The 13,797-nt window shown below is 32.3% G+C and overlaps 1 protein-coding gene across 1 annotated transcript; it reads left to right on the plus strand.

The window, feature by feature from the left end:
- Positions 1-4,271: 4,271 nt before the first annotated feature.
- On the plus strand, positions 4,272-5,687 carry TRIADDRAFT_60447 (uncharacterized protein; the record flags this gene model as incomplete). The annotated part of the gene is made up of 6 exons (XM_002116352.1): positions 4,272-4,447; positions 4,776-4,831; positions 5,024-5,121; positions 5,230-5,301; positions 5,440-5,514; positions 5,589-5,687. The coding sequence occupies 6 exons, from the start codon at positions 4,272-4,274 to the stop codon at positions 5,685-5,687; spliced, it is 576 nt and encodes a 191-aa protein (XP_002116388.1).
- Positions 5,688-13,797: the final 8,110 nt, after the last annotated feature.

Raw genomic sequence — 13,797 nt, forward strand, 5'->3', positions numbered from 1 at the left:
ATCGATGCTCAAAGCAGAGTCTGCCTCCTTGCTTTCCAACCCAGGTATCGCATCGTACTCGATACTCTATAGCTACAGATTGAAAAGGCATCGCAGCCAAAATGGACGTTGCAGGCACACTGATGCCTACAGCCAGTTGCTAGCCTGCGATATTGATATTGGAAATTTTTACCCAGAGTTAGTCATCATCATATTGATCTTGTTGAACGAGATCGTTGTACAGGATATCCAATGGACCCGTGCAAAATCAACCAATGTTGTCATTCTACTGTGTCGGTATTCTGATGACAAGAGTGTCCAACCCTAACATTCAACACAAGACAATATTCAAAATGAGCTCAAGTCATGCTGTTACTGTGTCAATATCCCAATGGCCAGAGTGGGATTAGACATGATATCTGCCGATGGATTCAACAAAGTTATCATTTACTATGTCAATATCACCAATGACCACACAACGTTGCACATGATAGTTGTTCCAACCCTAACATTCAACACAAGACAATATTCAAAATGAGCTCAAGTCATGCTATTACTGTGTCAATATCCCAATGGCCAGAGTAGGATTAGACATGATATCTGCCGATGGATTCAACAAAGTTATCATTTACTATGTCAATATCACCGATGACCACACAACGTTGCACATGATAGTTGTTCCAACCCTAACATTCAACACAAGACAATATTCAAAATGAGCTCAAATCATGCTGTTACTGTGTCAATATCCCAATGGCCAGAGTAGGATTAGACATGATATCTGCTGATGGATTCAACAAAGTTATCATTTACTATGTCAATATCACCGATGACCACACAACGTTGCACATGATAGTTGCTAGGCGCATTTTCAAAATGAGTTCCAGCCATGATATTACTGCGTCAAGATTCTAATGGCCGCAGCAGCATTCGACATCATGTCTACTTTCATACAGTACTAGATGAGGTCAGGATTTTGACCGCGTTGGACATGATAATAACTAGACTCATTCAAAATGAACTCTAGTCATGCTGTTACTGTATCCATCATGGCCAGAGTATTCGACATGATATCTATTTGCTCATTAGGTTAAATTATAATTCCACTGTGATTATAATACTGAATTGAGCGCAGCGTGGGACATATCTGTTGCATTCATTCAAACTTGGCTGAAATCATACTGTCACGGTTCACCATGAGCGTATTATAATTATTGGTTTATTAAAAATAAACTAAAGTATTGATTTTAGGTCTCCGATATCTACCAAGCTACGCATAATTAGCTCAAGTCTTGCTACTACCGTAGCGATATATTCTTTATCAGAGCATTATACATGACAACTGCAAATATATAATCATATACACGTTGCTTGCTCTGGCCAGTCAATTGAAAGGATGACTTGCAACCAATTATAATTATTACGATTGGAGTTGAGACTTATCACCGCTATAGTACTGTAATTTCCTACCAATGATAATTTAATGATGCTGTACAGTAAACAAATGAAGAAATGAAATTTCAATTTGAAAGCAAATTGAATCCTTCAAGCTTACTTTAACATTTGCATCACACAAATTTGTGTCTTATTCGTGAGCATCGTTTATTACTGAGTATCAGAGCAGATCGTATAATTATCTCGATAAATCAAGGAAGATGCTGTACGATTTTGTAGATTCGTCCGTAAATTACCATTTCGCAACAAGGCTTGTGGTCGGTGGTCAACCAATACAGACTAATCACTACTTGAAACTTGATCATTTTGTTCCCTATGGAACACCTTGCATGCATTCGATTTGAACAATACAATGACGTTGCAAGGACGCACTTTGATAAAAGTAAATTAGAGACTAGGCTGTAAGACCGTTCGATTTAGTAACATTAATTCTGATCTACTAAATTGCTTGTAAGCAGGCTATACACTTGCATTCGTAAAGTGATGGGATAAATTGAAGATCTATTAAACAAAAATATGACGTAGAATAGCAAAAAGAGTGTCATGCATACACTCACAATCTTACAAAAGTGCTTTGAATAAACATTCGCTGAAAGCAAAGTTATAGTGATGCATTTACAGTAAATCCAGTAGATGTATTGAGACGACGGGACGATCTCAATCAATTATCATTTCGCAAAGAGGAACCCGATAATTCTAATTTAACGATAACAGTTTTGTTGATCCTTGTATCAATCGAATTTCTTCTTGACTCAGGACTTGTTCAGCGTGCTCTTGCATCCAAGCCGATACTGCTTCACTTCCGTAGTTGTTAATTAGTTCTTGTCTTTGCTGTTCGGCATTATTAACTTCTCCTTGCATTCTATAGACGAAATTCAAACATCCTATTTCATAGCTATCGTTGCATGGATATCTGGAGCAAGTAAGGCAAACTGCTACCCACTAGTCTTCCATTCTTATATTACGTAACCATGGGAAAATATCTGGTTGTAATAACTAACGTATTATCAATTATACACAGTAAAGATCGATGCAATCAAGATATTGCCCTTAAAAGTTTAAACGCGATTCATTATTTTTAGCATCTTCATCTTTCAAATAGTTTTCGGCTAACAATCAAGAATAAAGTGTGCGGGATTGGGCACTGATTAATCTTATCTTAGGCCTACAGTCACCTCTGAGATTAGTGAAAGTCTATATTCTAGGATTAGATAGTCTTTGAAGTACCTAAGGTATTCACTTCTCATTATACAGTAATAATACTGTAACCTTATGATAGATAGTCAATACAAGTTAACATTCTACCGTAATCCAACAATGTACCTATCTTAATAGAAATATGAGGTAACAATATTCTCACCGGTTACTTTCCGACAATGCTCTTGCCACGAATTGATTTAACCTTTCCTTGTCCAAGTTTGACTAATCCGTAAGATTTTAAATAAAAGATATTAATATAAGGGCGTGAATTTCGTAAAATTCGGTAAATTTCGAAAACACACGGGTATAGCATACATCAGGCTGTTATGAGAAATCGTATAAATGAAATATCGAATACCACAGATTTAATTTATTTTTATGAGGTAAAACTAGCCATTTAGTTTATGTACAGTGTAAGTAATTTGAACTGCATCATGACTAAATGAATAGAAAATTGTAATGAATGGGTTTTAACTTTTTATGTCTATAGTGCGAATGTAAGTACCTCATTTCATCAGCCTAGCCATCCTCTATGATTACTTTATAAGCAACATTGATTATTCTATCTGGCTTAGTGCTTTGCTTCGTGATACTAACATACCTTGAAAACATATGACTACAGTAATTAGTTGAAATTTGCCAATTAAGAATAACTCTACTCTACCACTATCGACGTCTACGGAAAATAGCATATTTACAAACAACTTCAACATATGCAGAAGTAGAAGTACGGTACGTTACTGTCTGTGAGAAAACGTTGGGCTTTTAGCGATTCACATACACGTCTATAGCATAAGAATTGCCATAGATCATCATTAATTAAACGTTACTACGACACAGCATAGACTAATTAATGATACTATACTATTTACGAATCAACCGGCCGCATTTCAACAGTTGAAAAATTTTTAAACATAAACAACAAATAAATTCTGGTTATTATTGCTATCATCATAATAAAGAAGCAATAATAATATCATTTCAGCGATGGATCCAAGAACGAACAAATAACTACCAATATACAATATACTATAATGGCTGTATCTTCAAATAACTAATCAATCAGTCCAATTTCTAACCCATACCTCATCGGAGTTGTCCATTTTGTATCGCATTTTATCGAATCCTATCGAGGTTGCCTTGTCAACGACCTACTCGGAGTCAGTGAGTCACTGCCCAGTGTGCTCACATCTAGCGCCACTTTGGTAAGTATTAGACCATGAGCCTGGCTGTTGTTACGGTACTATGACTGTAACAGGACCATCAAGCACTAGTATTTCACTACAAATAATCTGTGGTTTCGTAGACTACTATGGAATTTATACTGTACTGTACTGTCCGTACAGTACAGTACTGTCAGTACAGCATAGTAGTTGCTTTACATAGACGTCTGTCTGTCTGGACGTAACACGAAACCAATTGCGCAGTACAGTACTGCACAGATAGAGACTGTAGGTAGATCTACTGCGGCAAAGTCCAGTTGGGAGGTTGGGATTTGCTTGCGAGTATCCTTGCCAGCCATTTTTGTAAACTTAAAGATCTTCTACAGCTATTAGCATCGTATACAAGAGTACTGAATGAGTTTTAGTCAAGGCTTGTAAAGTTTAAGCCGTAATTTATTTTACGATTGGAAAAAAATGTCTTGCTCTAGTCAAGCGGATGCTGATGATTCCTCTGAAAAGCAAGCCATCCAAGATACAGATCCAAAGCCACTTCAGCCATCAACTTCTCAAACTGGTCAGGAATTAACTAAAAACCAAATAAAGAAAATAGCGAGAAGGCAAAGACTGCTGGAGAAAGTAAAATCCAATAGGTAAAGTTTGATAGCAGATTACGCACTTTACTCATGTTTGTATGCTTGCATTGCTTGCTCTCTACTGTACATTCTCGTAAAGTAATGAGAGTAGCATGCAATCGTGCTGTTCTTATAAACAAACTTAGTAATATTGAAATTCCTTTCGCCCTATCCTAGCGTAAGGAATACTGCTATTTACCGATACATCTATCCGTTTATTATATTTTATACCTATGCACTGTATAGTATATCTGTTAATAAATAAAAAATGAAATCCAATGTGTATCATTCGTATATATTCAAAATCTTAATATGAAATAATAGATAGTAATATTTGGTATTATAGAAAGCAGGAAAGGATAAAAAGAAAAGAACGAAGACGTCTTCGCATAGCAAATGGTGGTATGTATATATATGTGTATATCCTTACGACTGTACGAGCATATGTATCTTTAAATCTAATACAGTATAATATTTGATTTGCAAAGCAGCATCTTGAGTGATACTTGTACGTATTCAAATGTACGCTAGTTCACACGTTTGGATATAGGTTATATAGGAATTTTGTTTAAAACGTAATCTCTTGTTCAACAGATGTGCAACCTAGGGCTATCAAATCTATGAGTAGTAAATGTGCAAGCAACATTCGTGTGGCCATTGATATGAGCTTTGATCATCTAATGACGGATGGGGTTAGTCTTGGTGCAAGATGTTTATGAATACAGTACGCGTATCATTATACTCGTCTATAATATACCATTAGTGTTTAAAAGCCTCTACAACGTTTGCTGAAATTACAGGACATTGCAAAATTACTAAAGCAGCTACAACGTTGCTATGCTGAAAATAGACGAGCTGAACACGCTTTACAGGTAAAAATTTTTATTGCTTGTAAACCATCAACGCCCATTCTGAAAGATTCTGCAGAATTAAATGTGAATTCTACTACGTAATATCAAAGTTACTAGCTTTGCAATGACTTATTACGGTATTTCATGTGGCTTTGGTAGTTTTATATAACCGGTTTAGGTGGTAGATCTGAGCAGAGGTTCAAAGACGCTGTTAGTGGATACGACAAATGGGATGTGAGTTATACTTTCACAGTATACTGTTTAGATACTGTTTTGTTTTATACTGGCCTAAATAACTATTATCATAGGTTTACAGAAAATCGGAGTCATTCTTAGACATATTTAAGAAGGAAGAAATAGTATATTTAACGTCGGATTCATCCAATGTCTTAAAAGGTCTTGTGTGATAATGGTCATGCAGTTTTACTCCGATAGTATACAGTAAATGAAAATTTAGTTTTTTAATCGTACCGGTGAGTACTTAATGCACGATTTATTTGATCAACAATCATAACTTTGCCTTGTTATCATAGATCTGGATCCAAACTCTGTGTATATAATTGGAGGACTAGTTGACCATAATTTCCATAAGGTTACCTTCTGTACTATTATAAGATAGTAAATCTACAAAATGTAACTATGTGTCGCAATTCGCTCACTGATCGATTAATTATAAATGAATGGCATATTTATCATATAAATTCTTGCAATAAATCATGATCAATTCACCATTATATTAAATAATAACGGACTTGTATTGAATTCACATCATAAAGGGAATTTGCATGAAATTAGCTAACAAGTATGGCATTAAACATGCTCAATTACCTATAAAGAAATATATAAATTTGGCATCAAGGAGCGTCCTTTGTGTAAATCACGGTATAGCGAAAGATATTTGCGTTTAGCTTTTTATAGTTGAACCCTAATTTTAAATGCAATCCTCATTTATCTTTTTTTATTAACGTAGTGTTTGAAATACTGCTGGCATATGCTGAATGCAAGAATTGGGCAAGCTCGCTAGAAAAAGTTATCCCACATCGGAAACGAATCAAATAGAGAGAACGATTTATAAAACCTATTTTATGTAGCAAAATTATTTTTAATTTGCTCAATATTTTCAATCTATGTACCATAAATTTTTTTATAGCTTAATAAGCAGTAATTTTGCATGTGTCATTTGCGGAATGTTCTGCAGCTATCCTTAAAAAAATCCATACTAAGAAAATGTGATATTTTATCAGAACGAATATGCATCAAGTAAAGCATTGCACGACTACCGTGAGTTATCATTTAGTCAACTATGAAGAAATCAGTCGGTACCGATCGATTTCAAAACTCATGCTATTTGAGGCTGTACCATTTATTGTATCGTTAAGTACTTGATAAAATGAGTTTTTGCTCAAAGGTGTAAGTTCCATAATGTTCAATATTTTTATTATCAGATTTACTTTAAAAAGTTCATCAATAAATAATTCGAATCAGCGGCTTGGTTATAACTGTAAAAGTTTGCAGCATTTCTGACATGGTATTATTACAACGCTCCATATATTCATGTTATTGGTGACGTTTAGATGTATAGGTTAATAATGGTAGGAATGCGTATGAAGGAAGATTTGCAGACAAGCATAATATTGTCGTAATAATTGTTTTTGTCAGACTTATCCTTATTACTAATGTAGGCTTGTTAAGTAATTCTTACCAAATGTTGATATTAACTATGATCTTGATTAAGTACAGTATTTAAATGTTGGTTATATACGACTAGAAGGATTGCATTACAATGCCAAAATCACACGATAGAGTAGCTTAACAGAGTAATCTTTTTTACCGGTGTATCAAACAAAATTGAAAGCCATAGATTTTTTATATCTCATTGATTATATTAATATTCTTAACGGAATTTTTAACTGTTAAGGAACCTTAATTGCCCCTAGATGGTAGTAAAATCTATTCTATTAACTTGTTGTTGTAATATTATCTTAGTAATCTTGCTTGAATGCTAAATTGCTAGCACTTACTATCCCTTGATGCTAGTTATATATTTATTACTAAATAATGAATTTTTTTTAATGCTATACATAGAAGGCTATAAATAAAACGATTTTTTATTTATACCCGAGACTAGCCTGCACATGGGCATGAAGAACTTGTAAAATACTACGTGATCTGTAAAATGTTTTTGTCGTAAATGAATTTCTGTGGTCCTGATATAATTTTAGAAAGTATAAACCGATATTTAAATTTGTTAGAGGGATTACTGGAGCAGGTTTCTTTCTTGCAATATGAGTACTACGCATATATATAGAATTCTTTGATACTTTTGGTAATCTTAAGCCAAAATGTAGAATTATAAGTATTTTATCCGGCCTATAATTTCTAAATGGATTGGTGCTTTAAAATTATTTTGTACACACACAATATGTAATTGTAATAGGCAAAATAATTTCATTCTTATAAATACTGTAACTGTAATTCGAAATATCATATGATATACCAATAAATCTGCATAAAAGCAGTGGCATGGATATTAGTAGCAGCATCAAGTGATATTACATCATAAATATGGTAGCACAACAAGAGAAATACAATAAATGAAATACATGAATAGATAAATTTATTGTCGGATAATATTGAAATCGATTTCATTTCTCTTCTAAATTAACTTTCCTATAGAATTTCCAGCCAGTTAGTTAATATGTGGCGACATTGATACACCAAATGGCGAGTAGCCTGTACTCTATAAAATGATGAACCGTGTAAATATCGTATAGCACAATTTGGACATAGTTAATAAAGAAATTCAATTGATAGTCGTATCAGCTATAACAAGAGGATTTCAGAATCGCACTATATATCTGCGCCAGTCTATCTCATTCTACTTTGGCTTCCTCCTATAGCCTGCTTTCATTAAGATTACAAATAATTTTAAGTCGATCATTGTTGCATAGTTACAATGCCAAATTAATTTCAATAAAACTATATCGTCGAATTATAGTGTTCCTTTATTACTTTTGCGAATCAATTTTTTCCTCTTCAGATACTCTTTTTGTAGTACTAGAACAATCAGTTCGTTCTTTAAATTACTATTCAACAAATACGTGAAAACACATATCAATTATCGAGATGGAATACTGAGTAAACCGTTTTTCGTAATTGAAATGTTTTTCTATCCCAATTTTACAAATTTAAACAGTTGAGAAAGAAATAGACCATTCCTGGATGAGGATGATGGCCATATACTATTCGCATATAATAAAAAAATAATTTAATCCTATATTGACTGAATCTCGTTTTAATTGTTTTTAATTAAGGTATTATAAAATTTTTTTCAATAAATTAATGGCAATATAAAGGATTTAATCAAAGTGTAAACTATGGCAATTTATCTATACCAAGGACACTAGAACTTATTTATGACGAGATTTTGACAGCTTTCATTAGTTAAATATACTTAATTAAATCGATGATTTGAATTCAAGAAGAAGTCATAGAATAAAGGACCAAAAATAGAAGTTTAATATCCTTTTACATAATGGTTGTATAAACTAATAAATAATCAAGAATAATTCTTATAATCATAGCAGCTATCCTGTTTCCTTAAACTAAGGTCATCCTCTTATTGTATTAAATTAAAGAATATATGGTAGTTAACGTTTGAATTCATTCTCAGCCTTATTTTGTACGTGTTATGATATATAAAACGAGAAATATAATTGGATTAGTTAAACCGTTCACTGTGAATAGTAGAATGGATATGGTACCAATTGGACGAGATTGTGATATATCTATAAGTTTGTTGTCTGATGTAAAAAAAATAACCCAAAACACGCTTGGTGTCCAGCATAAAATATTACTTAAGACAATTAATCCATTGCAAATAATGCTATATTCAGCATATCGATTAGAACGACGAAAGCTGGTCAAAGATGGGCTTTCTTGCTTCTGTGAATCTAATCGAGCTTTACGCAATCGTAAAGTAATTACGATATAGACAATTAGAGTAATCAAATATATAAGGGCAATATTCATGGTAATAAAAATAGCGAAACCAGCAACATTAGTATTTTGTAAATTATCAATTAAGCAAAGATTACTGTACCAGCTAGGTAATATTGGATGTGATTGATTAAAATGACGATGAGAATAATACGAGATAGGTTCCGAAGTAGCCGTATTAATGACAATGATACAAGTAGCGCAACCCCAACCGATGGCAAGTAGCCAAATGCCGAAACAAATCATTAGGCCACCTTTGAAAGTTGAACGACGATTTAATTTGAGTGGATAAAGAAGGAGAATTAAACGATCGGCAGTAATGGCCAATGTGAAACAAGCAGAAGCTAAACACCCTGCAATAGCAATAAACCGTAAAAAGTGGCAGAGACGACTTTGGCTCCATCTTGATGGTCGATCATTCCAAACTGTAATGCATCCATTATAACTACCATTGCATTGCGTAATTTCATCTACCGTCAAGATAGAAATGTCACAAATAGCCAATATAGTAATATACAAACATGAGAAGATATCAGCGAGACTTAAATTAAAAAAAAATAATGATGCTACTCGGCTTAATTTACGGTCTTTTTTCTTTACGAGTATAAATGCATAACTGAGATTTCTACGTTTTGAACTTGTATGAGTAGCATGATTAATTCTAACCGATGGTCGTATGTATTTCCATGTCATTTTAATAACACCAATATTAGCTAGTAGACCAAGTGGTCCGCATAACCATGCAATAATTTTAGCAGTCAATACACGATTAAAAACATAAAGACTGATCATGCTTTTACTTTCGAAATTAGTACGCAGTCGATGAAAGGGCGAAAATTGAGCATAGATTGATCGAAGCTATCTTGAGACAGATTATTCCCCAATTCTTAGTATGGCCATCCGTAAATGCAATCGATAATGGATATGAAACTCAATCTAGATTGTCGATATCACCTTTAAGTCATGATATTGAAGTTGAATATACTTTAGAAATTATAAATCTAGTTATATCTTTTTCTTTCGACAATTTATCTTTCGCCTGCGATAAAATTTTAAATATGTAAAAATCAGCTAAATTTCATGGATATCAAAGTAATTTATAATAGTAAGACATAATAGATCACAATTGAAGATCAAGTTGTTTTGATATAAAAATAAAAGGCCGATGCCAATGTAAATTATTGATGAATAGAAAACAGCGGTAATTGTAAAATATGCTGTTCTAATAGCGTGTGGGCCAACAGATATATTATTGAGTTAACTTTTGTTTGTCTTTAAGTTATTCATTGAAATATAAGCCTATTCGTCTTACTCCTTTACCTAATTTGCAAACTTGCCTATTTGCGTGTAGACAGCAAGAATGACTTCAGGTAATAAATCTTTTGATAGCATGACGTAAAGGAACAAAGCTGAATTCGGAATCAATTGTTGCTCTGTAAAATGTTGTGATAATAAGTTGATAAATGATATCTTGAACCGAAGATTAATTTAGTACGGAGGAATAAATCAAGTCATTTATCTTCATTCCCTACTCTTGAATTAAACGAAAAGAATTGAATTGACTTGAAATTTTACCGGACGATTTTATATTTATTATTCTAAATCTTTAACGCGCCTTAAATCTTGAATACCACGGTAGCCGACGTTAATATCGTCTATTATTTCTATTTTGAATAGAAATCAACAATGATTGTTATAAATCTGTCCTAGGTACGGGTGAATGGAAAAACGTTGCAGCTTAATTTGGTTGATAGTGTTGACATATTTTGCTTTGATTATTTATAATTATAAGAGGGTCATGTTCAAAAGACAAATCACTTCTCTATAGTTACGTTTTCAATCAAGTCTGGTGCAGTATCCATATTCAATGCCTACCGATTTGCTTACTTTGATCCTTTATTATAATAGAATAACCCTTAGGTTTTAATTAATTATGGAATTTTTTCTTTTTTATGGTGTTCCAGATAGATTATTAACCATTGATAAATATTACCGAAGAATAAGCGTCATCTACTCTACAGACAATAGTGTCTATTTTATATTCTATTGAGTGATGAGCACATAAGTGTGATTGAATAATATTTCTAATAGAGATATTGGATTATATGCTATCATCAATATGGCTTATGGAAATTTAATAATATAGATAAAAAAAGCTTAATTTAATAAAAGCAATATGGAAAATGGATAAGAAAGTGGTGTGAATGATTTTAAATAATATAAAAATCGACATTTTGGAGGAAAATTTTTAATCATTCACAATCTGCAATGGTTATGATAGATTTGCTTGTACTCTATATGTTATCATTATACGTGTATGATTAAATTACGCCATTCCTCCGATATCAATACCAATAAAAATTTTAAATGCTGATTAATTTAAATAAATATCAGAAAAAGACCATTTATAAATTAAATAAATTCATCTTCCGCTTGTGTTGTGATACTGACTATATTATCACGATTCACAGATTTGCTTTGTTGATCCAGTTTGATAATATACGATAAGTAGTTTTTTCGCAAATTGTAAATTTATATCAATTTTGAATTTACGTTTGAGGATAGTCCCGTTGACTATGACTAATACTGTATTGATGGCCACGTTTCAGAACAAAAAGGGGTAAAACAAGATCAGTTTTTAACCAAACAATAGCACCACCAACAATAGTACCATAAGGAAGCTTAGAATAATTCCTAGAACATGGATCAGTGTAGGGTCAATCAATTCATGGAAACGTACTATCCCTAGATTGCTATCTATGGAACTTAAATATTAAACAGCTAATTTGGTTGTAGAACAAGAGGTTCGTCGCTAAACTTGTCAATATTGATAATATATCATGATTAATTTTTGTTTGCTAGGAATGGAACAAGGGGATATTACTATTTTCAAGGTGAACTACAATAAATAAAGGATGAAATTGAGAAGTATAAAATGTATGCAGTAATAATTAAATGAGATAGACTACGAGCTAAATGATTGAAAGTCAAATTTAATTTATACTAAAAGTATTAATATTGCTTTGGATTATTTAGTAATAGTAAAAGTTATTTAGACTAAGTATTACTTCCGCCTAATTTTGTTAAAAATTTAGCGAAAAATATTATAAGCAGCTGATCGAGTTATTGCTTAACTTAAAATTGTTTTTATATAATTTTTTATAGTCAATTTTCAATGTTAGCTAAAATAGCGTGCTTAATGTGGGATTGATTTACGAAGCACGTCTATCCACTTTGATAGAGATATTACCACTTAATTATTTATTTTTTGCATCAGCAATTATTCAAGGATGAGGTGATTTAAAACTGCAGCATTAAAGAGATAGTAATAAAAGACTTTAATCTAAAATGTCAGATTTATTGAATTTTAGACAAGCTTAAATACGTACTGGTACAGGTCATCAAGAATCGACTGCAAAAAGGTCTCAATTTTTTAGGCTAATTATGTGTAGATTTCAATGTAAAGACGGATTTTATTTATTTATTTTGAGTTATGTTTAAATATAAATCGTTAAAGAATTAATTACATGAAGATTTCAATCTAATAATATGAGATTTATCGAATTTTAAAACAGGCTGAAATACAGAGTATTAGAGAATTAAGCGCATGGAGTTTTAAGCCTATCGTCGATCACCCATCCAATGCAACTTTTTGTATTTTGATAGTTGATAACATGACGACAATGTCTTATTACGCAATTGATCATCTTATAAAGTTATTGCTTCCTGAAAGATAAAAGGACGCGATCTTGACTCCGTTGAATAGGATGTTATTACTAGTGTAACTTATTTCACTAGTATTGTACATAATATTTACATATGTTTTCAAATTTATTAGAGCATATTTTTCTTGTCTTCCACGCATTTCTTTGTTATTTTATATCTAAAATTTATGAACTTGTTTTGAATAGTATTTGTTATAAGCGTCAGTTGAAAAGATGGCAATGAGAGCTACTGAATAAAATAATGATAGCGTCTAACTTTTTTGCTTAGTTAAAGGTACAGTAGTAACTGCTATATATTAATTTTACTTAAACCACGCTTTACTATACATTTCAGCATTTGCCATATCTAATAGAAATTTTACACAAAGATACCTAAAGACAAATGGGTAATCTTTTATATTTGTGACACAAAGTAGAGCACATTGACGAAGAGAATTTCTAGCCTATCAAATTGTCTCTTAAAAATAGTCGATATATTAACTAGTTATATCGGTAAAAAGTTGGCTGTCATCGAATAAAGAAATGAAAATTCATGGAGTGCTGCTATTACTATACCTGCATTGAGCATTAATTAATGTATTCAAAACAGAAGATAAAAATGCCTGTAATTCCTTTAATAAAGCTGCAATAGGTATCATGACTTTTATCTTGTTGATGGCTTTTTTTATTGCTAAATAATTTCGAAGGTTGTAAATAAGAATAAAACTAATGAAATTTATTTGCTATTAGCCATGCCAGCGGAGCTGATCAATCAATTATTCCAATATATATCCTAATCTAATTTAACTGTAAA

This window comes from Trichoplax adhaerens, genomic scaffold (assembly GCF_000150275.1).
Source record: "Trichoplax adhaerens TRIADscaffold_15 genomic scaffold, whole genome shotgun sequence".
Classification (NCBI taxonomy): domain Eukaryota; kingdom Metazoa; phylum Placozoa; class Uniplacotomia; order Trichoplacea; family Trichoplacidae; genus Trichoplax; species Trichoplax adhaerens.